Genomic DNA, 25,710 nt, shown 5'->3' on the forward strand with positions numbered 1-25,710 from the left:
TTATTGGCGAACTTATAAAGTTGGTATTTATAATAGGCCATAGACTTTCGAACTGTACGATGCAACAACTCATTAAGACTCTGCTGCACCTCTAATAATTGTACCCTAAGTCTCTGTGAATGGTCCTCACTATATTGCCTCCGTAATTTAGTCACCCTCTTCTCCAACCTAAGGATTTCCCGCTTTCTCGCTTTCCGTTTGAAACTTGTGTAAGCTATGATCTCCCCCCTTAGTACCGCTTTAGCGGTCTCCCAAAAGAGCACTGGGTCTGCCCTATGATTCTCATTATCGTTACTAAAACCCTTCCAACATTTTATCAAGTGGGAGAAGAATTGACTGTCCCGGTATAGCCATGTTGGGAATCTCCATACATAATCCTCTCTCTCCCTCCCCTCTAGCTGCAGCCTCACCATTACCCAGGCATGGTCGGATATCACTATTGGTCCAATTTTTGCTGTTTCCACCTGTGTAAACAGGTCTCCAGTGACAAATATATAATCAATGCGAGATAAAGAAGCATGAGCCCTTGATAAATGGGTGTAGTCCCTCTCTAGAGGGTTCAAAGTTCTCCACACATCTACCACAGCAAACACCTCTTCCAACCCTGCTATACCCCTCCCAGGCCTGGCCAGCTCCCTCCTCGATGGGTTAGACCTGTCCATTGCCGGGTCCGCTGCCTCATTAAAATCTCCCCCCATTATGATCGGGACCGCTCCGAGCCCCTGCATTGCTCGAATAAGTTGTATATAAAATTGCTTTTCATATGTATTGGGGGCATAAATGTTACATAGTAAGACCGGCTTTCTGTCCAATATTATGGATGCCAGCACATATCTGCCTCGGTTATCACTTACAACCTTGAGAACCTTCACATGCGTGCCTTTACGCACCAACGTGATCACTCCTCCTTTTCCCCCCACTGCCGGGGATTCAAAAATTTCTCCAACCCACCAGCGCTTCAGTTTGGCATGCTCTGCTCCTGTTAAATGCGTCTCTTGCAGGAATGCAATTGATGCCTTTTGATCATTGAGTATTTTTAGAATTTTTTGTCTTTTAATGGGCGAATGAATGCCCCCTACGTTCCAGGTTATAACTTGTAATGAAGTCATGTAATCCCTACCTGTTTGTCAGTGCTTCCATACAATCTTCCAAAAATCACGCCAGTGAGGTGTCCCAGCCACCACCTCCCCAGCACTTTCTTCCAGGTCATCCACACTCTATTACCGCTCCAGACATCCCGCTCAGCCTCACTGCATACACACAAACATCTTATATCCTTCCCACCCCTCCCTTCTCTCCCCTTCCCCGTTTCCCCCACTTATCACTCTTCCCGGTCCCCTTCATACCCTAGACTTCTCTCGCCCTGTGAAGCCCCTAAATTTTACAGACATCTTATTCCTTAGCCCCTCGCCCCTCAAGGGAACCTTTTGTCTTAGAAGCCAGGATCCCAGACAGGCCCAGGTTCGGGCGAATGCCAGAGCCACCTTAAATTTATACCATGTCGCTTGTAATTGTTAAACATCAGTGGTTTAAATCCACCATTAGAACTTTCAATATATCTCTTATCACATCCAACATATTTAGGTCCAGTACCCCCTCTCCCCAAGTTTAGAAAACCTAGGGGGATATCTCTAAATGTCCTACTCCACTCACATCCTTCTCAAAAGTCACGTGTCTGGTTCTTTCATTTCCACTTCCAAGAACTTTTGCGCCTCCTGAGCATCTTGGAAGGAGCGCCATTGGTTTCCATGTTGAATCTTTAGGATGGCTGGATAAAGCAACATAAATCTGGTGTTCTTGGTGACTAGTGCTGAGCATATTGGATGGAACCGGCGTCTTTGTTCCTGTACCCCTGCCGAGTAATCCTGAAAAATCTTGATCGGGGACCCCTCATATGTGAGAGAATCTCGCTTCAAACGAAAACCCCTTAGGATCTCTTCCTTATGCAAATAGTTGAGCACTTTAATGATAACTATTCTTGGTCTTTGCATGTTGTGTTGCCAGCGCCCTAACCTGTGGGCTCGCTCAATGCACAATTCTCCTCGGCTATCAGAAAGAGCCAGTTCTCTTTTCAGCCACTGTTCTAGCAGTTGTCCAAGTGATTTTTCTGGGATCTTTTCTGGCAAACCCACAATTCTCAAATTACATCTCCTGGCACGGTTTTCCATATCTTCTATTTTTTCTTGTTGCAATTTAAGCTGTGCCCTAAGTCTGGCAATCTCCTGTACGTTCTGAGAACAGGAGTCCTCCATTGCTACAATCCGATTCTCGGCTTCTCCCACTCTCTTCTCTGTTTCTGCCCCAGAAGATTCCAAGTTTTTTAACTGCCCGGCCAGTAAGTCAAAACGCGGGTTTAAGGCAGCACTCACCGCCGCCGTTATTTGCGCCAGTTGTTTATCAGTAAATTCTCCCGCAATTACACTTTTCGAATCCGCCATTCTTTGGCCAGATTTAGGGGGTGAAGCTTTATCTTTATCAAATTTTGTTCCTCTGCGAGTGGTCCCTGATGGCATGGGCTTCAAGTATTGCTCCATACACGAAATAAATAATTCGCATGCGGCCTCCACGCGCCTCAATGCCCCACTCGGCTATTACTTAGCGCTGGGTCCACAAACTCCTCTATGAAGGCACACTCGCCTCAATTTATAGTCCTTCGTATCAGATGTACAATTTCTGATTCACCGCCGGGCCAGGGGTAGGCAGGTAAGTTATTTGAATGCCACTCCACTGTATTGTCCTTTTTCCCCCCCCTTCTGCCCTTAGGCCTGGGAGACTAACTGGGAGATTAACTGTAATTCCTCAATCTCTCCTGTGATTTATGGCGCTTCTGCCCCCCCGGGTCCCTTAAGCTCTCTGTCCAGCCCGATATTGATATTGGGCCTGCCGGCTCCCCAGCCCTACCTCAGTGAGGATGCTCTCTATCGCTGTTTTCCACAGCTAGCGTAGATTTTTCCCCTCCTGTCTGGTCATTCGCCTCTCGTTCACTCCAATGATGTCCGTTATGGGCCTCACGCTCCGGTCACCGCCGCCATCTTGTATAAGCACGCATTTCTTTTAAGTGCTGTTTTTTTGTTCTTTTAATTGGCGGGAGCGGCGATACTGTGGTCTCACTGAAGCTTTTCTCGGTCCCTGCTACTCCCCGATGTTCATTTTTCCTTTCGGGAGCGGGTTCAGCGCCTCTAAAATCGGGGCTTCATTCGGGCGGGACGGAGCTCACAGTGCAACGTCCATCCCGCTGCTCGGCTCCACCGGAAGTCTCCTCGCCTGAAGTTAATTACATGCCATTTCATCATTTAAAGCAGTGGCTCCTAAACCCATCCTGGAGAAAGTCAGGTTTTCTGGACATCCATGCTGAATATATGCATGAGAGAAATCTGCATGCAAATCATCTCATGAATACTTGGTACAGATATCCAGAAAACCTGACTTACTGGGATTGTCCCAGGACAGGTTTAGGAACCACTACCTTAAACACTAGGCTCATCTTTTTGCATGTAGGACAAGGGCTCTCAGCCAAGTCCTCGGGACACATCAAGCCAGTCAGGTTTTCAGGATACCCACAAAGAATGTGAATGACATAGATTTGTATACAAGGGAGGCAGTACATGCAAATTATCTCATGCTTTATTGTATCAAACACCATTCATCAGCAACTATGACCATATACAAAAACTTTATTACATATCATGAATCATCTAATACATTTTTTTTTAACACATAACATTCATCTGGTACTACTGCTCATCCATATTGCACTTTCCTCTCAAATTGCGTCTTTTTGGCTTACCCGTTGCATCACGTGGAGCCTGATAGTTTCCCACTGCCAGTTTTGCAGAGTACTGACCCGATGACGCTTTTGTAGTGAAACACGGATTGTGTAGGGTCACGGCTTGATGACAGCATCAGAGCTCTATGGATTACTTAGATATAAAATGCTATTGCACCTGGTTGGATACAATTTTGAGAGACCATGAGTGTGTGATGATTCTGTGGACAGTTCTATGGGATTGTTTCAGCTGATCACAAGGGACAGCGATTCACCTTGAGGATTAGATGAACTGTGCAGTTGGCTGTGGATTTTATCTACAGGCTGTTCGCCAGAGGAAAGTGGGGAACCATATAGCTGACCTTGGATTTATTTGTTCAAGGCCTGCCAAAATAAGTACAGAGTCTTTTGAACTTTTGGTATTAGACTGGGTGCAGGCTATGTTAAAAAAAAAAAAGAGCAAAAATTAAGAGGCAAGAGATGTTTGAAAATTTAAAAGGAATGTGCAATATGGATGAGCAATAGTACCAGATGAACGTGTTTTAAAAAATATATTAGATTCATGATATGTAAAAGTTTTTGTATATGGTCATAGTTGCTAAAGATACAATTCATGCAACTATATTGGAATTGAAGTACTCAGTTATTTAGTTTTATGCTTTTTTATATGTGGATGTCTTGAAAACCTGACTGATATTGTGTGTCCCAAGGACTGAGATGAGAATCCTTAATGTAGGCCATTAATATTCCATGACCCACCATGGTCCTCAAGGGCCAGAACCTAGTTGTACTTCCAATATTTCTACAATGAATATTTAAGAGACTGATTTGCAACGTATGCAAATAGATCTCACACACATATTAATTGTGGAAATCTTGAAAACGCTACTGGGTTGTGGCCTTTGAGGACCACTGTGGCTAACCTGTGCACCAGATGCTTCCCCTCCCATCCCCAGCCTGCCCTGCAGTTAGTGCTCATTTCCCCTCCGTTCCCAGACTCCATCTCCCCCCCCCCCCCCCCAATTTCTTCTTACATCTGAGTGATGTCCAACAATTTTGAGGGGGGAGGGTTCAAATTTTCCAAGCCAGACACTCTGAGCTTTTCTCAACTGGTGCTTAAAATTTCTAAAGTATATACATAATGAAAGTTCAAAAGGAAACCCCCAGAAACAATGGCAGACCCCCACAAACTATAACCCCCTCCCCTCCTCTTATCTGATTAACAGAATCTATTCGATCGTTCCCTCTCTTTTCTACCTCCCTTACCCATCACTCCTTTCTTAAGTCCAAATGATTCAACCATCAGTTTACTTCCTCAGGTGCTCTTCCATCCCTCAGACCTCCTCCACTGCCTTTCTACTATGATGCACTGATAAATCATTGATCTGTTCCACCATGGCACTAGTCCAATGGAGTGGGTCCTCCCCCTCAAGAACCCTGGTGAAACCACCACTAGAGGTTGTGGCCACCATTTTGAATCCGGAGTGGTATGGGGCTCGCTCCTGCCCACCTTACCACCAGGTATCCATTACAGTAAGCAAGGGGGATGGGGGAAAGAGTTGATTTGTTTCCTACCACTGGTCCCTTAAGATATGCTTCAGTCCTCAACATTCACACACTGATTCACACAAAAGCTTCATGCTCAACCTAGAAATGGCAAATATTTAAATCTAAAATCCAAATAAACTAATTAAAATGCAGGTCCTCCTGACAACAGGGCACAGCAGCCAAGAGCTAGAAACCTGGGTCATTTTATTTCAAATAATTTTTTTGATAGTGGCTAGTAAACTGAAAAAGGTGGTGCCTAAAGCAGATAATTCCTATGTTAATTCAATCAAAATACACCAGTCTCCTCTTTTTTTTTTTTCCCTGAACTAAAGGGCAGATTATGGCCTCAATTTTTGTACATGTGCTATGCCATACTGCACTATCAGCATCACTCAAGGCATGTGAGAAAAATTAATTAACCCTCCACAGTAGCAGATTAAATAAGTGTCACTAGATATAAGGAAATACCATTTCCACACATTTTTAATAAGTTTGTTTTAAACTTTTAGAACACTAGTTTATGAGGATAAACTCCATTGGAAAGGGAGAATGAAGAACGGAGGTAACCACGAAGCTGGCCCACTTTCTTGATGAGAGGCAGGAGTTGAGAGTCCACGGCCTTCTGGTCTGCCTTGCGCTGCGCAGTTACCTCATATTTCTGAGGAAAAGAAAAATGGGAGCAGTCCAATATTAACAAAGTGTACCCAACATCAGTAACATACTTTGATCAGTAGTTATTGATAATACTATGGATCAAAAGCCCAAGGCATAGCTCACTTGTTAATAGAAAACCTGTCCATAAGACTTGTGTCCTTCACCTGAAGGTAAAGTGTTTCATAATGGAACAGCTTTATCCATTAAGCTAAATGTAACTTATAAAATCTGATAGCCATATTTAAAATTTATGTCTGCAAACCAGGCAACTTGGTTCAAATGGCAAGTCTATGTACCATTTAAGGAAGTCTGCGATGATGTAATTTCTTATGCTCCCAAAGACCCTCTTATCTGGACTTTGGGAACGGATGATGTTTTATGGAGTGGTATAATATTGTGGTGGGGGGAGGGGGGTACGTGTTTTGGTTGGATATGTTGTATATACATCTTTTTTTTTTTTTTTCTACTTTGGATTACACTTATTTCTGTAGTTCGGACCAGGTAAAAAGTGGACTAAAAATGCCAAATTTAATACAGAGTGCCTGAGCAGGATCCAAGGACTGGGTTAAGTACCACTGATTTGTAGCATCCAACTCAAAATTCAACATAGAGGGGAATAATCGAACGTCGCCGGTGATCTATTTTGGCGGCGGCACAACAGCTGGCCGGAACCGTATTTTCAAAAAAGATGGCCGGCCATTTTTTTTCGATAATACGGTGTGGGCCGGCGAAATGCCTTGGATTTCGCCGGGTTTCAGATCGCCACTTTTGTTTCTCCGCGATAATGGAAAAAACTGCCAGCGATCTCAAACCCGGCGAAATCCAAGGCATTTGGCTGTGGAAGGAGCCAGCATTTGTAGTGCAATGGTCCCCCTCACATGCCAGGACACCAACCGGGCACCCTAGGGGGCACTTCAAACATCTTTTATAAACAACCAAATTAGCTTCCAAGTGCATAGCACCCTTCCCTTGTGTGCTGAGTCCCCCAAATTCCCCCCAAAACCCACTGCCCACAAGTGTGCACCATTACCCTAGCCCTAAGGGCTGAAGGGGGGCACCTACATGTGGGTACAGTGGGTTTTGGGAGGGCTCAACATTACCCACCACAAGTGGAACAAGTAGGGGGGGGATGGGCCTGGCTCTGCCTTTCTGCAGTCCACTGCAACCAACAAAAACTGTTCCAGGGACCTGCATACTGCTGTCAGGGTGCTGGGCATGACATTTGAGGCTGGCATACAGGCTGGCAAAAAAGGTTTGTATTTTAATAATTTTAGTGTGGGAGGGGGTTGGCGACCACTGGGGCAGTAAGGGGAGGTCATCCCCCATTCCCTCCGGTTGTCATCTGGTCAGTTGGGGCACCTTTTTGAGGCTTGGTCGTGAAAATAAAAGGACCAAGTAAACCTGGCAAAATACTGCTTATCGCCGGGTTTTATTTTTCCATTATCCGCGAAAGCCGGCCATCTGGTAGCCACGCCCAAGCCTGCCCATGTCCCGCCTTCGCTTCGCCGCCAACACGCCCCTTTGAACTTTCGCCGGCGAGGCAAAGGGAAAGCAGCGAAGCTATCACAAATGTAGCTTTCGATTATACACTTTTTGCCGCTTTTGCGAAATTGCCGGCCATATCCCGATTTGTGTCGGGAAATAGCCGGCGATTACTTTCGATTATAAGCTGGATGGTCAACCAAGGGGTCTTATTAAAGTGTGGTTAACACCTTAACACAAACCACTGTGTAGAAAGTGCAAATGCTATACTCTTAACTGTTAGGGGCATTTCCATTATGCCCACTGGAGCTACCACACAGAAATGTTCTTCAGTGTGCATTAAATTTATTCACAGTTAGCGTAAGGAGAAACACGTGTATCAATGCAAACTGCACAAATGACAGAACACAGCAAGTACTGTGTACTAACTTTTCTGCCTATTACCCATCCCCTAGCGAGCAATGCAGTTAGCACACAATATTTAGTATGCTGGCCAGGGCTGTGCCTGGGGTCTCTGGCGCCCCCCTGCAGACTATCAGACCAATTGCCCCCCTGCAGACTATCAGACCAATTGCCCAACATAATTCCACCACTTCTATATTTATTTTATCAAACGAAGGAACATTCAGAACTGAACCCCCCCCCCCCAAAAAAAAATTAACCAACTGCAACAAAACCGCAGACAGTAAACCCGGGGGGGGGGGGGGGCCTCTGGATTGATCTGTTGGGACTAATGGAAAGAAAATGATCAGGTAAGAATTAAATTTTCCTTCCATGGCGTCCCACAGATCAATCCAGAGACTTGTGGGATGTACCCAAGCAGTCCTCAAGTAGGACGGGACACCCCCAACCCGGCAGAAATCACCGACGAGCCAAACACCGCATCTTGACGAGCTGCCACATCCACCCGATAATGAAGAGTGAATGTATGGACTGAAGCACGTGTAGCTGCCCTGCAGATATCTTCCAGAGAAACCAAACGGGACTCTGCATAGGAGGAAGCTTGAGCTCACGTAGAACGAGCACGAACTTGCAAAGGGGCTTGCTTGCCCAATGCCACATATGCCGAAGAGAAGGCCTCCCGCAACCAACAGGCTACGGTTTAGCTGGACGTCATATGACCCCTCTTACTGCCTCCAAAAAGGATAAAGAGATGGTCAGAAAGACGAAATACATTCGTCACCTCCAAATACCTGAGAAGAGTGTCTCACATCGAGGCAGCGAAGAGCCCGGAATTGCTCAAGGTAATCTTCCCGGCGGAAGGCCAGCAAATGCAGGGACTGCCCCAAGTGGAAACGAGAAGCCACCTTGGGCAAAAACGAAGGAACTGTCCTAATCGATATCCCCGCCTCCGTAAAACGCAGGAAGGGGTCTCTGAAAGAAAAGGCCTGCAACTCTGAAATTCTCTGAGCGGAAGTAATGGCTACTAGGAAAATCGCCTTCAAGGTGAGATCCTTAACCATAATCCCCAATAAGGGTTCAAAAGGAGAACACTGAACTGTTTTGGGGAACTAGATTAAAGCTTCCAGGATAGCAGAACTGGCACATGGGAAGGGCAAAATGATTTACGCCCCTCAAGAAATGAACCACATCCGGGTGGGAGGCGATGGACGCCCCCTGAAGCCGGCCTCTAAAACATGCCAGAGCTGGCACCTGCACCTTAAGAGAACTCAACAAGTGTGATTTTGTACAGCCTCCTGAAGAAACGCGAGGATAACAGATACTGAAACCGAAGCCGCTGACAATCCCGAACTCGCACACCCCGAATCAAAAGTACGCCACACCCTAGCATAAGCTATTGAGGTGGATCTTTTCCGAGGCTATAGCATCTTAGCGAGTCCAGATACCCTTTTCTTCTCAACCTCGCGCTTGCAAGGGCCAGGCCGTAAGACCAAAGGGGGAGGGATCCTCCATCATGACTGGCCCCTACAGCAGGAAACCATCCTGTGCCGGTAGCAGAAAAGGACCATCGAACAGAAGCCTGATCACATCTGCGTACTGGGGTCGTCTGGGCCAATCCGGGGCCACTAGGATCACTCAACCGGGATGACTGGCAATGTGAGTCTGTAACCTGCCCACCATTGGCCACGGGGGAAAGCATAGAGCAGGCCTCTGGGCCAAGGATGAAGAAGGGCATCGATGCCTTCTGAGCCCAGCTCTTGTCCCCCTGCTGAAGAAATGGGGAACCTTCGCATTGAATGCGGTGGCCATTAAATCCATCTCTGGCATCCCCCAATGGGCAGTTATCTGATTGAAAGCCAGAGGGAAGAGCGTCCACTCCCCTGGCTCCAACTGGTGGCGACTGAGGAAGTCCGCTTGTAAGTTCTGTGACCCTGCTATATGAGCCACTGTCAAGAACGAGAGATGAGTCCCTGCCCAACAGCAGATCAGAGCCTCCTGGTGCCCCCCTGACAGTTTACGTAGGCGAACGCCGTCGCATTCTCTAAAAGAACTCGAACTGGGAAACCGCAGAGAAGAGACAGAGACTCTCGAAGGGCCAGACGAATCACCCGTAACTCCAAGCAGTTGATGGACCATGACACCTCTATCGAAGTCCAAACGCCCGGGGCCTGCTGTTGCAGGCAATGAGCCCCCCAGCCAGACAGCGACACATCCATGGTTACAATCTTCCAGTCCAGGGTTGCCAGAGGAATGCCCGACACCAGATTCTTTTGAATGAACCACCAGTGCATGATTGTGTGAAGACGGGCCAAACATGGCACCCGAACCTTGTAATCCTCCAAGAGCAGAGACCAACGGCTCAGAAGGTGCCACTGGAGGGGGCGCATGTGAGCTCTGGCCCACTTTACCACGTCCAAGGTGGAGGCCATGGAACCTAGAACTTGTATATAGTCCCAAGCCCGCGTTTTCAGAGTTTGAAACACAGCTCGTACCCGAGTGTGTAACCGCTGTGCTCGAGCTGAAGGAAGAGAAACTATCCCTGTTCGGGTATCGAAGCACACCCCCAAGTATTCCAGTGTTTGGGAAGGCATTAGGCTGCACTTCGGGAAGTTGATCAACCAACCAAGCGACTGAAGCAAACCGACCACTTTGTCGGTTGCCCGCTAACTCTCCTCGAAAGAAGACACCTGCACAAGCCAGTCATCTAGATAGGGATGGACCTGAATCCCTTCCTTCCTGAGATAGGCTGCCACTACTACCAGGACCTTGGAAAAGGTCAGAGGCACTGTGGCTAAGCTGAAGGGCATCGCTTTGAATTGAAAATGACGACCAAGCACTGTAAAGCGAAGAAAGCGCCTGTGGGGAGGCCAGACTGGAATGTGTAAATAGGCCTCTGAGATCGAGAGGTCAAAAACTCCCCTGGCTGTACCGCTGCAATCACCAATTGGAGGGTTTCCAATGCGGAAAAGCCAAACCCGTAAGGACCTGTTGACGCACTTCAGATCTAAGACAGGTTGCCAAGAACCGCCCTTTTTTGGCACCACAAAATAAATGGAGTATCGACCGCACCCTCTTTCTGCTGGGGGTACAGGCTGTACGGCTCCCAGTTGTTGTAAGGTGAGGAGGGTGAAACAAACTGCCTGCACCTTGGCAGATTTGCAAGGAGATTCCAGAAACGAGTCTACTATCGGACGAACCAATTCCAACTTGTAGCTGTCTCTGATAACTCCAAAACCCATCCGTCGGATGTTACCCTGGTCCACTCCACCAGGAATAGGGATAGCCTGCTCCCAATAACCGGCTAGAGATGGACCAGGGCCCCATCATTGGGCGGACCTAGCTGCGGGCTGGTTTCTTTTACTGGAAAGGAAGGCCCGCCTGTCACCTCAAAAGTGCTGAGGTCTCTGAAAAGACCTTCCTCTCTGAAAAGAGGCCCCGCGACCTGGACGGTAACGATGTGTATCCCTAACCTGAGGTCTAGGTCCCGTCAGTCGTACAAACTTGAACCTGTCCTCCGGGAGGCGCCGGCCCTTGAGTCACCGAGGTCCTTCACAATCTGTTCTAAGTTTGTCCCAAACAAAAGCTTTCCCCTAAAAGGAAGACTTGCTAAACGTGACAGAGGCCATGTCTGCAGCCCAATGCCGCAACCACAGCCAGTGACGCGGGTTGACCGCTAGGGAAACCTTTTTCGCCGAAGCACTCAAAAGATCATAAAGAAGACCCGCAAGGAAGGCTAAACCGGACTCCAAGGCCGGCAAAGCAACCACAAGATCTTCCGGAGAGGAGGCTTTCAGTACCCACGATAAGCATGCCCGTGCCGCATAGGAGCCACAAACTGAGGCCTGCATGGAAAGGGCAGCTACTTCAAAGGACAGCTTCATGCAAATCTTCAACTTACGATCCTGAGGGTCCTTGAGCGCCGTGCCCCCCTCCACAGGGAGACTGGTTTTCTTAGTAACCGCTGTGATTAGGGGAATCCACCGTAGGGACCTTCAGCAAGTCTAAGTCAGGAGCAGGTAGTGCGTAAAGACGCAACATAGCTCTAAGCAACCTTAAGCCCACTGTCCAGCGTATCCCACTGCGCCAAAATAAGGATCTTCATGGCCTCATGCACATGAAAGGAACGAGGTGGGCATTTGGTGCCAGACACAATAGAGGGCACCGGACCTGTTCCCCCTGACGATTCAGGGGAGAAATGGACCAAACCTCAAAAGCCCTAACAATCAGGGAGAGAAACTCTTCCCTGCTAAAAAAGGGCGGACAGCCTTCAGATCATCCAACTACTCAGAGGGTAGGGTGACCTCATCTGCCAAATCCAAAGATTCTGAGGGAGAGCCCGGAGACAAAACCGGGCCATCTGTGTCAGATAGCTCCTTGGGATCCAAAATATCCATCTGGGGACATTTTGGCAGGGAAGACTGAAGCAAGCAAAGTTTGCTGAGGAAGAGACAGGGCTACCTGAAGAGAAGCTCCTGACTTCTTCAAAAGAATGGCATTGTGCATTAATAAAACAAAATCCGGGGAAAAAGGAACTGCAAAGGACTCCCCTGCTCCCTGTACATCACTTCCCTCCATCGGAGCCGGTGCCACAGAAGCACGCTGCGCCTCTTGTCTATCAACCTCCACGTGCGGAGCGGGTCGCACCTGAGAGGAAAAATGGTGCCCGCCGACACACGCTGCACTAACTGCCCCGAGGAAACCGTCGAAACTATCCCCTGTGCTTCCAACTCACCGGACACCTAAAGGGAACCCCCATCGCGCTGAACACACGCTGCAGGCTGACGACAGCAGGACTCACTCCCCCGATGCTGCTCTCCGGCCCCCACACCGGGAGCAGCGCTTAGCCGCCTCAGAAGGCATAGACATGCTCCACAAATGCCTGCCCCAAAACTGATTCAGCAGAACATCTAGTTCCTCCGTATGATTAAACAAAAACAAAGTCCCTTACCTTTTCTTTTTAGTCAGGAGAGAAAGGAAACACCCGATCAGGCCAACAGCCCCGGGCAATGGAGGAAAGGAGGGGGTGACCGGGAGGGACCTGGCACCACCAGGTGTACACCGCAAGCTGCAAACAGCCACTCAACCCCTGTCTGTGCTAAACTAGCTCAAAGGACACCAGTAGCCAGATCAAACCAGAGCTGCACAGAGATGTCCCTACAACTGCTAGATAGAGAAAATACTGAGGTTCAGTTGGCTGCACAGGTCCACATATAGCAGACCTCGGAGATTCTCTTTATCTCCACCTGCTGGTAGAGGGACACAACCCACAAGTCTCTGGATTGATCTGTGGGATGCCATGGAATTTTTGTTGTATTAGTTTTTGCTTGGTCATTTTTGGAAATGGGAGTGTCCTTTCCCTCCCCTCCTCCACCAGGAGATGGACAGGAAGAGTAGATGAACGAAGGAGCAAACGTTTTTTCTGCTCTTTCATTATGGCTGTTGAGCTCCCTTCCCCTCCTGTCCTCTGCAACTTTGCCCAGTTGTTGTGGAAACAGAAGAGAGGGACCAAGATATGGGGGACCATCCAACAGAGTAAGGCATAGATTCAAAAAGATAATTCTGGGGGTACCAGTACTATAGCACAGGAAGGAATTTCCCAAGAAATATCTGGTTGAAAAGCACTGTCCTAGAGGAACTTGGCCACCTGAGGTAGCGCTCTGCTAGCATAAAGAGAAACGGGGGGGGGGGGGGGGGGGGAAGCCTACACATAAAACTTACAAATAAAAGCTACAAGAAAAAAATTATATCCCTGGAGGTCTTAAAACAAAAAACTGACAAGCTTTACTAAACACTTTCCCAACCCTGCTCATAACTACAAAAAATTCAGAAGGCCTGTCTGAAGCATTTGATTTCTGCACATCGTGTGACTTTTTAAAATCTTGAAACAACGTCCTTAATATAATATAAATCTTTGTTTTACGGTGTCATGACGTTTGAAAGATTTAAAGAAAACCCAGAGTATTTATACTTACTTCCTTCTGTGTGTCAAAGATTTCTCCCTCTTGATGTTTGGGTTTGCGCAGCTTCTTCTTCTTGAAGTAGGAATCAGTCAGATGCTTTGGGATTTTTACACTAGACACATCAAGTTTGGTAGACGTGGCAATGACAAATTTCTGATGTGCTCTGCGTAGAGGGACACGATTGATGGTCAGAGGCCCTGATAACAAAACAAAAAGTGGATTCATTTCAAGTAGCATTCTCACCTTTAGAAAGAAAAAAAAAAAAAAGGGCAGCTGTTAAGGCTCAAGTGTGTGACAACCCACCCCACAATCTGATTCATATCATTTAACTAGTGGGCCAATCTCCAGCCCCCAAAATTGAAACTATCACATTGGCAAAATGTGTACACACATAGCTAGAATGTGATCGCTAACTCCCTTTATTTAGGGAAGAGAGGAAAGACTATCATCCTCCTATGTACACAATCCCAACTTGAGATTTTTGTCCCATACCTGTTAATCATATCTGATATTATTTGATGACTCTGTGCAAAGTCTCTACTGTTCTACAACAGCACAAAGTAAAAGATTCAGCAATATATTTGCATAAAGCTCTACACTACTTAATATGCACTAAAAAGCTAATTTTTTACACAAGAGTTTAAGATAGTAGACGGCAGGAAAAAAAAGCCAGCTGGACCAGTTTGCTCTTATTCCTACACATGCTGCAGATAGAGGTGTAAAAATAATTTAACACATTGCACATTTCAATTGTTAATTAACGTTTAACTACCACTGCTTTCTCCAAACATGCTCACTGCATGAGCTGGCTACAGTAACCTAGCCTGGCCCACCACAGGGGTGGTCCATGAGAACTGAGCTGCCCACAAACACTGAAAACAACCACAGGCAGATTCACTCCCTTGGAATGCTCTCCCGCGGCAGGTGGTGGAGATGAAAACCGTAACAGAATTCAAAAATGCGTGGGATAAACACGCAGGAATCCTATTTAGAAGGAATCGATCCAAAGAAGCTTAGCGGAAACTCGGTGGCAACACTGGTAATTGTGAAGCAAAGCCAGCACTAGGCAGACTTCTATGGTCTGTGCCCTGACCGTGGTCTGGATAGATATGGATTGGCTGGACAGGAGCTTTTCAAGGGCTTCAACTACACATTCAGAAGTTTTAGAACAAGGACAATGGCGGGAAGACCTCTACAGTCTATGCCCTTAAAATGGAATGAACAAATCAAGATCAGGTATACACATATTGTATCACCTCATACCTTTATGAAATGAATTTATCTACTCAAGTAGACTAGATGGATCACACAGATTTTTCTGCCATCATCTACTACGTTACACCTACAGTCAGACTAACTATTTAGTATTTCACACCTCCAAATGCAGGGATACACAGGAGAGGTGAGGTTTTTGTTTTGTTTTTTTTTGTCGCCTCTGATTCACAAGTAGACAGCAGCTAACAGACCTCAGGACCTCTTTCATTCCAAGTAACTATGTAACTCTTGCACTGCCGCCTTTTCAAATGCTACCAGTTCCATTGCACACAACATGACTGGACTACTGAAAATACAGATAATTAAAGATGTTGACCCAAAAAAGATTCACATTTTTAAAGTAAAAATTTAATCTACAACATACAGTGGGGGAAATAAGTATTTGATCCCTTGCTGATTTTGTAAGTTTGCCCACTGACAAAGACATGAGCAGCCCATAATTGAAGGGTAGGTTATTGGTAACAGTGAGAGATAGCACATCACAAATTAAATCCGGAAAATCACATTGTGGAAAGTATATGAATTTATTTGCATTCTGCAGAGGGAAATAAGTATTTAATCCCTCTGGCAAACAAGACCTAATACTTGGTGGCAAAACCCTTGTTGGCAAGCACAGCGGTCAGACGTCTTCTGTAGTTGATGATGAGGTTTGCACACATGTCAGGAGGAATTTTGGTCCACTCCTCTTTGCAGATCATCTCTAAATCATTAAGAGTTCTGGGCTGTCGCTTGGCAACTCGCAGCTTCAGCTCCCTCCATAAGTTTTCAATGGGATTAAGGTCTGGTGACTGGCTAGGCCACTCCATGACCCTAATGTGCTTCTTCCTGAGCCACTCCTTTGTTGCCTTGGCTGTATGTTTTGGGTCACTGTCGTGCTGGAAGACCCAGCCACGACCCATTTTTAAGGCCCTGGCGGAGGGAAGGAGGTTGTCACTCAGAATTGTACGGTACATGGCCCCATCCATTCTCCCATTGATGCGGTGAAGTAGTCCTGTGCCCTTAGCAGAGAAACACCCCCAAAACATAACATTTCCACCTCCATGCTTGACAGTGGGGACGGTGTTCTTTGGGTCATAGGCAGCATTTCTCTTCCTCCAAACACGGCGAGTTGAGTTCATGCCAAAGAGCTCAATTTTTGTCTCATCTGACCACAGCACCTTCTCCCAATCACTCTCGGCATCATCCAGGTGTTCACTGGCAAACTTCAGACGGGCCGTCACATGTGCCTTCCGGAGCAGGGGGACCTTGCGGGCACTGCAGGATTGCAATCCGTTATGTCGTAATGTGTTACCAATGGTTTTCGTGGTGACAGTGGTCCCAGCTGCCTTGAGATCATTGACAAGTTCCCCCCTTGTAGTTGTAGGCTGATTTCTAACCTTCCTCATGATCAAGGATACCCCACGAGGTGAGATTTTGCGTGGAGCCCCAGATCTTTGTCGATTGACAGTCATTTTGTACTTCTTCCATTTTCTTACTATGGCACCAACAGTTGTCTCCTTCTCGCCCAGCGTCTTACTGATGGTTTTGTAGCCCATTCCAGCCTTGTGCAGGTGTATGATCTTGTCCCTGACATCCTTAGACAGCTCCTTGCTCTTGGCCATTTTGTAGAGGTTAGAGTCTGACTGATTCACTGAGTCTGTGGACAGGTGTCTTTCATACAGGTGACCATTGCCGACAGCTGTCTGTCATGCAGGTAACGAGTTGATTTGGAGCATCTACCTGGTCTGTAGGGGCCAGATCTCTTACTGGTTGGTGGGGGATCAAATACTTATTTCCCTCTGCAGAATGCAAATAAATTCATATACTTTCCACAATGTGATTTTCCGGATTTAATTTGTGATGTGCTATCTCTCACTGTTACCAATAACCTACCCTTCAATTATGGGCTGCTCATGTCTTTGTCAGTGTGCAAACTTACAAAATCAGCAAGGGATCAAATACTTATTTCCCCCACTGTAGGTGGACAAACCACAGCTCACATCTGAGTATTAGGAGCTTTTTATATGATTGTAACTGACTTTGGTACCAGCAACACTATGGGAAAATGCAGTGTTTGCTTCCTCCAGTTGTTTTGGTGAAGCTGGAGCACACAACTCCTTGCTGAATTTTTAAAAGGCAGGTGAATGCGATTCCCTATGTCCCAAAAGCATAATAACAACAAACACCCATAATCCACAGTGGATATTTAATGTTAAAGACATTTATAACACCGACAATGTATTTGTATTACCTTCAGCAAGACATACTCTCATCAAATACAAATTTTCCAAGCCAGACACTCTGAGCTTTTCTCAACAGCTGCTTAAAATTTCTAAAGTATACATAATGAAAGTTCAAGAGAAAACCCCAGAAACAAAACACTTGATACTGTTGTCCTTCCCCATATAGTCTTTGTGGGAACACCTAGCCAATTGGGTTTATTGGATCCATGAGACAAATGTACACACATTGGAAGCAGTGTATGCTAATATATATGTTCACTGTAGATACCTTGGAAAAGCTACCTGGGTTGAGATCCTTTAAATCTGTCCTCCATTTCTTGCTGCAGGGCAAGTGGAAACTGGATAACTCATTTATCAAGAGAGACAATGGCACAGGTAGAAAGAATCCGCACAACTTAATAAATGATTACTATGTTTAAATTCTTCTTCAGACCATCAGTTAGACCCAAACTAAATTAGTAGTCACCATAACACTTATGTATGGTAATAGGGTTCTTGTCTTTCTCCTCATAGGTCAGATGGTATATATTTTTTTCTATGTAACTCTATATTGCTTTTCCATACTTTTCTAATTTCTATATCCATGAAGAGCTAGTATAAGGAGAAATTAGACCTTACCTGCTAATTTGCTTTCCTTTAGTCCCGTGCACAACCCATCAGTCCAATCCTGGGCCGGGCCGGAGGGACGCTAAGGAAAATCTTTTACTTAGCTTTTTAAAGATTCATATCAGCTGGACGCTAGGGTTGCGCTTCTTCTGAAGTTAAACGGATAAGGCTACACACCGACACGTGTTTCGCCACATAAGCTTCCTCAAGGTATGTACCTAAAAAGAAACAAACTGATCAATTTATGAATTTGAAAACATTCTTCTGTATAAATTACATGATTGTCAGCTACCTTTACTTCTTAAACCAAGTATCCACTTTTCAAAACCCCGGCTGCCAACATGGCCGAGGCATTTAGAGCTATTTAAAGGTATTGTCACATGACTCACCCAGCCAATAGCAAGACCTGTCAGATCAGGGATTGCCATTCAATTTCTCTGTTGAGCTCATAAGGCTCAACTGTGTTCAATCTAAAGATGCAGCCTTGTTCCTTGTAATTTAAAACCTGATCGATGTTCCCTCCCTGCACATTCTTAACAACAGTATCAATAAAACTCCAGCGTAGGTCAGCTATAGTGTGCTGCAACTGTGTCCAATGTTGGACTAAAGGCGCCTCATCAGCTTGTGTGATTTTAGATTTATGTTCAGTAATCCGAACTTTCACCAGTCTGCTACTTCTACCTACGTATTTCTCTACCAACAGAGAAACTGAATGGTAATCCCTGATCTGACAGGTCTTGCTATTGGCTGGGTGAGTCATGTGACGATACCTTTAAATAGCTCTAAATAAACGCCGCGCCCATATTGGCAGCCGGGGTTTTGAACAGTGGATACTCGATTTGAGACGTAAAGGTAGCTGACCATCATGTAATTATACAGAAAAATGTTTTTAAGTTCGTAAATTGATCGGTTTCTTTATAGGTACATACCTTGAGAAAGCTTATTTGGCGAAACACGTGTCGGTGTGTAGCCTTATCCGTTTAACTTCAGAAGAAGCACAACCCCAGCGTCCAGCTGATATCAATATTTAAAAAGCTAAGTAAAAGATTTTATACTAGCTCTTCATGGACACAGAAATTAGAAAAGTATGAAAAATCAATATTGAGTTAGATAGAAAAAAATATATATACCATCTGACCGATGAGGAGAAAGACAAGAACCCTATTACCATACATAAGGAGTGTTATGGTGACTACTAATTGAGTTTGGGTCTAACTCTGATGGTCTGAAGAAGAATTTAAACACAGTAATCATGTATTAAGTTGTGCGTTTTTCACAAAGATAGTATTACTGATAATATGCTATATAAACTTATGGGCATTGTGACTCTTTGGACAGGTAGAAAGAAGAATGCCATAAATCAAAATAGACAAAATGATTTGTGTTCGAAGAAGTGTATAAACCTCTTACCTGTCACGAGAAGCAAGCCAGTTGGAAGATGCTTCAAGAAGACCACATGCTGTTAACGGGGGAAGAAAACCAAACTCTTAAATTTATTACCAACTTATTACAAGTAGTAAGATAGATAACCATGTGATTTTTGTAGTTTGCAGATAAGGAAAGTAAAAGAAGTAACCTGTGATCTTCAATTCATTGTTGCTTCATGACAAACATATCTACTGTTTTCAAGTTTACCTCATGCATTGTATTTATGTTTATTCTTGGTTATTTTACTATTGTTATGCTGTTAACAAAACTTAAGTTTTATGTTACTACTGTACACCACCTTGGGTGCATGTCTTCATGAAGGCGGTTAATAAATCCCAATAAATGATAAGGCATTTAAAGTAAAAATGTCATTGTCATGTAGAACTGGGTCCAAACAGAACATTGGTCTGAATTCACTAGATAACTGTGGGTACTAAATGTACATTAATAACCAAGATGAAATGCTTTATATCAAGAGCTAATAAATTGCAGCATGAACAAGCAAATATGTTAGGATTTTCATACCTTACAGGAATTACATACATGTTCCATTTTTTAAATTTTTTTGCTTACTTTCATGCATAGGATATGCTGACTACTGGATATATTATTAGTTTTTATAATTCATACATAGCAACACAACTGTTTTGATTCCAAAATGCAATATTCAAAAAAGTTATTTTTAAACGTATAACAAAAGCATGGCAACAAGTTAATAGCGATGAGCCTTGCCTTTCCCCTGTGACGACCATTGAGGAGGATCAGAACTGTTCCAGGTGTGATAGAGGGACGCAGTCTCCGTTTATGTTGGGAAAAGGGCTTTTTGCCATGACTCAGCAGTTTACGAGGAACATCTTCTGTTGGATAGTAGCGTGGCTGAAAAACAAAAAAAATTACTCATCCCAGCAGCTTAATGGCAAAAAAGTATATTTCAGCTTTTTGTTGATATCTAGAAACAATAGTCACATGTTCTAACCATCCCCCCCCCCAAAAAAAAAAACAGGGTCTTTAGCCTAGGATATTATCCTTTGAGTTGAAATTACTGTGTTGTATAGGTACATAATGCAACTTATCAGTTTCAACTCTAATACTTTGAGATTTTAGTTTACCCTTCAGGGGGAATATAGGAAATGTCTTAGTCTCATGGCCATAATGGGGGTTCCCCTGAAAATCCACGGAACTGGGGACATCCACTGAATCAATGCAGTCACTTCTGGCTGTACACTGTCTAAAGGAAAGAAGGGCAACGAAAATGGTAAAGGGGATGGAATGACTTCCCTATGAGGAAAAGCTAAAGTGACTAGGGCTCTTCAGCTTGGTAGAGAGACAACCGAGGGGAGATCTGGAATTTGTTGCCAGAGAACCTGGTAAAAGTAGTTAGCTTTGTAGAGGTTTAAAAAAAGGTTTGGATAATTTCCTAAAAGAAAAAAGTCCATAAGCCATTAAGTTGGACGCCTGCTTATTTCTAGGACAAACAGCATAACATCTGTTTTACTCTTTTGGAATCTTGCCAGGTACTTGTGACCTGGATTGGACACTACTGGAAACAGGATGCTGGGCTTGATGGGCCTTCAGTCTGTCCCAGTATGGTAACGCTTATGTTCTTAAACGACCCAGATATAAAACTGCCGCACTTTCTCCTAGAACAAAAGTACTACTAACAATGCTTCATGTTTACAAATAAACCTTTCCTGGCATATTGAATGAGACCTCAATAAAACTCCCCATACAAGGGATGGACCTAGTTCTCTTACCATTTTACGAAGTTTAACCACACGACTGCCTCCATTTTTATCACCACCCACTGGTTTTGTTACAGTGGCACGTACTCTCCCTTTCTTCTTTTCAATCTAGAAGCCATCAAAAGAAAGGGACATAGAGCTTTCAGAATACCACATGCAGGATAAGGTAGAAGTGGAAAATTCTTTGGAGCTGCTATACCTTGGTTTTTTGAGCCTTGTTCTTGCGCTTGTACAAAGCTTTTCTAGCATACATTGCAGAACGGGAGTATTTCCCTATTCCTTTAGCCAGCACAGGATTACGGCTGGCATGATGCTTTTTAACCTTTTTAACCTTTTTAACTGTTTTAACCTTCTTAGCCTTCTTCTCATCAGGCATCTGCAAAAATTAAAATGACTAATGTCAAGTCAATCCTAAAATAAAACAATAAACCAGTTTTCAGCATTAAACAACAATTTTGGCAATCTATCATTTTTTATCAGTGCAGTGCACCATTTTTAGATCACCATTGTAGATCTTTGGGATCTTTTAGCTGCGTTTCAAGATTCTTTTGAATTATCATATTTAATCTCAATTTGACATATAAGACTCCTGATGTAGGCCTTTCGGCCGAAACACAACGTTTGTGTCGAGTCAATCTTAATGAGTTATTGTTATATCATTTTTTGTTTAAAGATTAATAAATTTTGTTTTTTAACATAAACATTTGGTTCCATCCTTTGGATAGCCTGACTTATTTTCCCACCTCTTTTTCTTTGTTAAACAACAATTAAACAGCAATTAAACAACTTGTTGAATAAAACTCATAAATCCACTTTTTTTTTTTTTTAGGTCTTATCCTTCCCGCTTTGTATAACACGAATATTAAAGCAATAGGGCCTTCCATTAGCATTCTTCAGAATCTGGTACTCATGTATTCTGAATCCCATTCAAACATGTCACTGTCATACAATAACTTTTGTAACACTGCCTCTACCTCTACCAACTCAGTGGAAAGGTAGGTAGGTCCAGGTACAGAACCCAAGTTGCCAATACAATAAACAAATACCATTAACTATAATACAATCAAACAAAAAAAAATATTTAAGCTGAGATAAAGTATCAAAATGGTAAAAAAAAAAAAGTTGAACAAAAATAAAATACATGTTATAAATGAGCTGACATGGTTTGTGCTACCAAAAAAAACCCACACACAATTTAAATTAAGCTAGAACAAATTGCAAATAAAAATATATATTTTTTAATCGCAACAACTCGTTCTAACGACAGTTCCCAACACGCAAAAGGCTGAACAAAACAAAAAAAAAACGCAGCTCTTTCAATAACAGACAATCCATATAGAAATGATGAACAGTAGTAGTATCCCTTTTAAGGTTGGGATTTTGAAGAATGGCACATTTAGCCATGGTACCCAATGCTTAGGGCCCCGGGAAACAAGGGAGACCTCCAGCACACTTCCGGACAGTTGTCGATCTTCCTATACTCCGTTTTCCACTGCAGATAGCATAAGAAATACCAACTAGCCGAAGGGAAAGCGCGAAACTAGTGGATAGAACATGGGCCCAGTAACGTAAAAGATTTGATTCTAAACGGGCTCTTTGTGTGAAAAAATAAACTAAAATACAGGAACAAACAAACAGCAACTTCAGTTAAACATATCTCAACCACGCTTCTACGCTGAAAAAAAACATTTTTGAAGGCGGATTACGATGGATTTTAACTTGGCGGGTTCCAACTTAGACCAGAAATTCTGCCCACCTTACCTTTGCAGAATAGAAAAGGACTTACATCCGGGTCAGTCACGTATAAAAGCTTCAGGTCATAGGCACCACGAAAAGTTGCATGCTGGGAAATGTAGTTCAAATTAGGATTACGTCCACAGGAAAGCATAATGAAATTGTGGCTAAACTACATTTCCCAACATGCAATGTATTGGCAGTGACGTTAAAAAAATAAATAAATAAATGTAAAAGCTCAATGTACGTCCCGGATATAAAATCATTTCCCATGGCGTAAAGTTAAAAATGGCTGAATAAGAGTGTGGGAGTTCTGTATTTCTATGTTATTCTTTAGTATGGGTTTTTTTTGCTGTATGATTTATTATTATCAAAGATATTTAGTCTTTATCTGTATCTTAGAATAGTTCTCAGGAGCCTTTGTTCCCGAACACTATTATTAGCTTTTTGATTCACACTGTCTCTTTTAGTATGAAGCTGTCCACTTAATTCCACCTTATTGGCGTTCCCACGGCCTGAAATTTCCTGTGGGCATGCAAGTAAAAATAAATTGTTTTGCTGGATGCGGCTTCAGTTTTCATGAGGTTATTGTTCCTGGGTTAGAGTATTTTTTTTTCCCTCATTGAAGTACCCCAGTTCCGTAGTGGTCCGCTCCTAAACAAAAAAAAACAACAACAACGTGTGATGGGTTCATAGGAGGAGCAAACTTATCAAAATTATTGGGAGTGCTAAACCTAATGGAAATTACATCTTCCTAGACACAATCAAGGAGTTTGTTCAATATTGGGGATTCTCAAGCACCCATAGCACCCACAGAGCTGGCTCCTATGGATGGGTTAGTAGCCCGGTGTTCTATTGCCCCACTTCTCGCACTCAAATTCCAAAAAGGTGGGTTTTTCAAAGTCCTCCCCATCATCTTTAAAATATAAATGCTATGTATTAGCCCAGAGTCACCCAAAACATCCTTAATTCCATTAGGGGACTAGAGAGATCCTTACGTATTCCTAATCTGCCATCCAGTCTGGCCATAATATACCTCTATTAGGTTGTTAGTAAATGTAGGACAATTTGACCACGTTACAGTCTGTCATAAAATTCTTATGCTTACCCAGAAGATGCTCCATACAGGGCACCTCCCTAATGTCTATCACTAATTACATTTTACACCTTGGGCACTTCACTTTGTATACAAACATCACCTCTCCCATAAGTATATTCTCCTTTTGACTCAGCTTGAAAGAGGGCATCCTTTTCCCTGCCTCCTCCCCCCCCCCCCCCCCCCCCTTGGCAACAAAAAAATTGTGGAATTCGATTCTTAGAGACAAAATCATCTTCCTTTGTTCAAATCTGTGCTAAAAATACACCTTTCCCAGGCATTACCAGGCTAATCGGGTGCATCAAGGATTAGTTTGATGATGTTTCAATCCAAATATAGTCTCTACTAACTACATCATTTTCTTCTGTCTCTTTCCTGTCTGATAATTGTAGTTCTTTTCCTACTTTTCTTTTTCTTTTAAACCATTTTGCTTGTACCCACCAAAAGGCAGTTTAATAAGTACCAAATAAACATAAACATATTTGAAAATGTTGTTACTGGCTTTATAGTGATTCCAAGACAGTGGCCTCTGTTTCTTAATGGATTAAAGACTTTTTGAGATGGCTTGGGGCTCAGGCCTAGGATTTGTGCTTTCAAAAGTGGGAAAGGTATAGTTTTCTTTTTGTTTTGTTTTGTTTTTATTTAAAAACTGTTGGCAGAAGTATTGGCCATTAGTCTACTGTGGATTTAGGAACCCATACACAGCTACTTCTCCCCCCTGCCAAGATGATAGCCTTCATTTCATATATTCTGTTTTTTTAGCTGCCCTTACAAATAAGTCCAAGGTGGGATTCATAAAAACATACATAAAATACCAAACACCACTGTGCTTGAGAGAACAGTATGGCCTACATCTCTTAAAAACCAAGCCTTTACTTCTTCCCCTGAAAATGTATGTTTTAACTGTCCTGAACCCCAGAAGATCATCTAAAAATACAAAGTCACAAATGAAGAAATGAGTGCGTTAGGCCCTATTGCTTAGTCTAACCGAATGATACAGTTTAGCTCCTGGAAGCCCAGACAATCTTAAGTCTTGAGAACCCATCACTCGGTAGGCAAACACCTCTGCAAATTAGTTGACAAATAGGCCAGGAAAGAGTCTGGACCCAGCACCATTTTTTTAGAAGGGGAAATCAAGGCATGGGGTCCTACATTTTCAAAATCTTTAGCCTCAATGCAGGGCTTGGAATGGGGGCACTGGGCCCTCTCTAGGGATTCAAGGACCTATAGGAAACCTCGCACATGTGTCCAGTGGTCCCTTTAAAAGCTGACTATTGTAATGGGAAATGTTATTCTCAGCGAAGTATATTTCACTTCTTTAGCAAAAAAAAAAAAAAAACAGGTTAGTGAAGCTTTTCACTGTCAGTTTTTGCAAAATTCCACTTTAATTAACTGCTTTGCAAGATTTTGCTTTGGAGAAACTCATTACTACAAACTTTAAACTTTCACATCTATTGAACAATGTGTAAAAGTTTACGACTGTGAAACACACTTCTGCAAAGTGACTGCAAAAGTGGACATTGTGAGGAAAATAGGACAAAATACCTAGATTTTGGAGTGATTGTGCTGTTTTACATACAAAGTTACATTGTACTTTAGGGCATCCACCTCATAGTGTGCTATTCTCTAGCTTTACGCACCACCTTTTTTACATTTATTTTTTTCTTGATATTCTCCTTGTGGTGTGTTATTAAAAGTGAAACTCAAGAAAGGCACTTAGGGGTGAATTCTATAAATGGTGCCTAAAACAATTGTCACCAAAACCCCCCACTTAAGCGGTATTCTATAAACCGTG

The 25,710-nt window shown here is 43.7% G+C and overlaps 1 protein-coding gene across 1 annotated transcript; it reads right to left on the reverse strand.

Annotated features, from left to right (window-relative positions):
• Window positions 1–5,769: 5,769 nt before the first annotated feature.
• LOC115479555 (60S ribosomal protein L6-like) lies at window positions 5,770–21,492 on the reverse strand. Its single transcript, XM_030217525.1, has 6 exons — window positions 21,285–21,492; window positions 21,098–21,193; window positions 20,076–20,219; window positions 19,326–19,374; window positions 13,825–14,009; window positions 5,770–5,972 (listed from the first exon to the last, which is right to left on the reverse strand). The coding sequence occupies exons 1-6, from the start codon at window positions 21,459–21,461 to the stop codon at window positions 5,820–5,822; spliced, it is 804 nt and encodes a 267-aa protein (XP_030073385.1). The 5' UTR covers window positions 21,462–21,492; the 3' UTR covers window positions 5,770–5,819.
• Between the last annotated feature and the right edge of the window lie 4,218 nt (window positions 21,493–25,710).

The sequence above is a fragment of the Microcaecilia unicolor genome, chromosome 11, assembly GCF_901765095.1.
Source record: "Microcaecilia unicolor chromosome 11, aMicUni1.1, whole genome shotgun sequence".
Taxonomy (NCBI): Eukaryota; Metazoa; Chordata; class Amphibia; order Gymnophiona; family Siphonopidae; genus Microcaecilia; species Microcaecilia unicolor.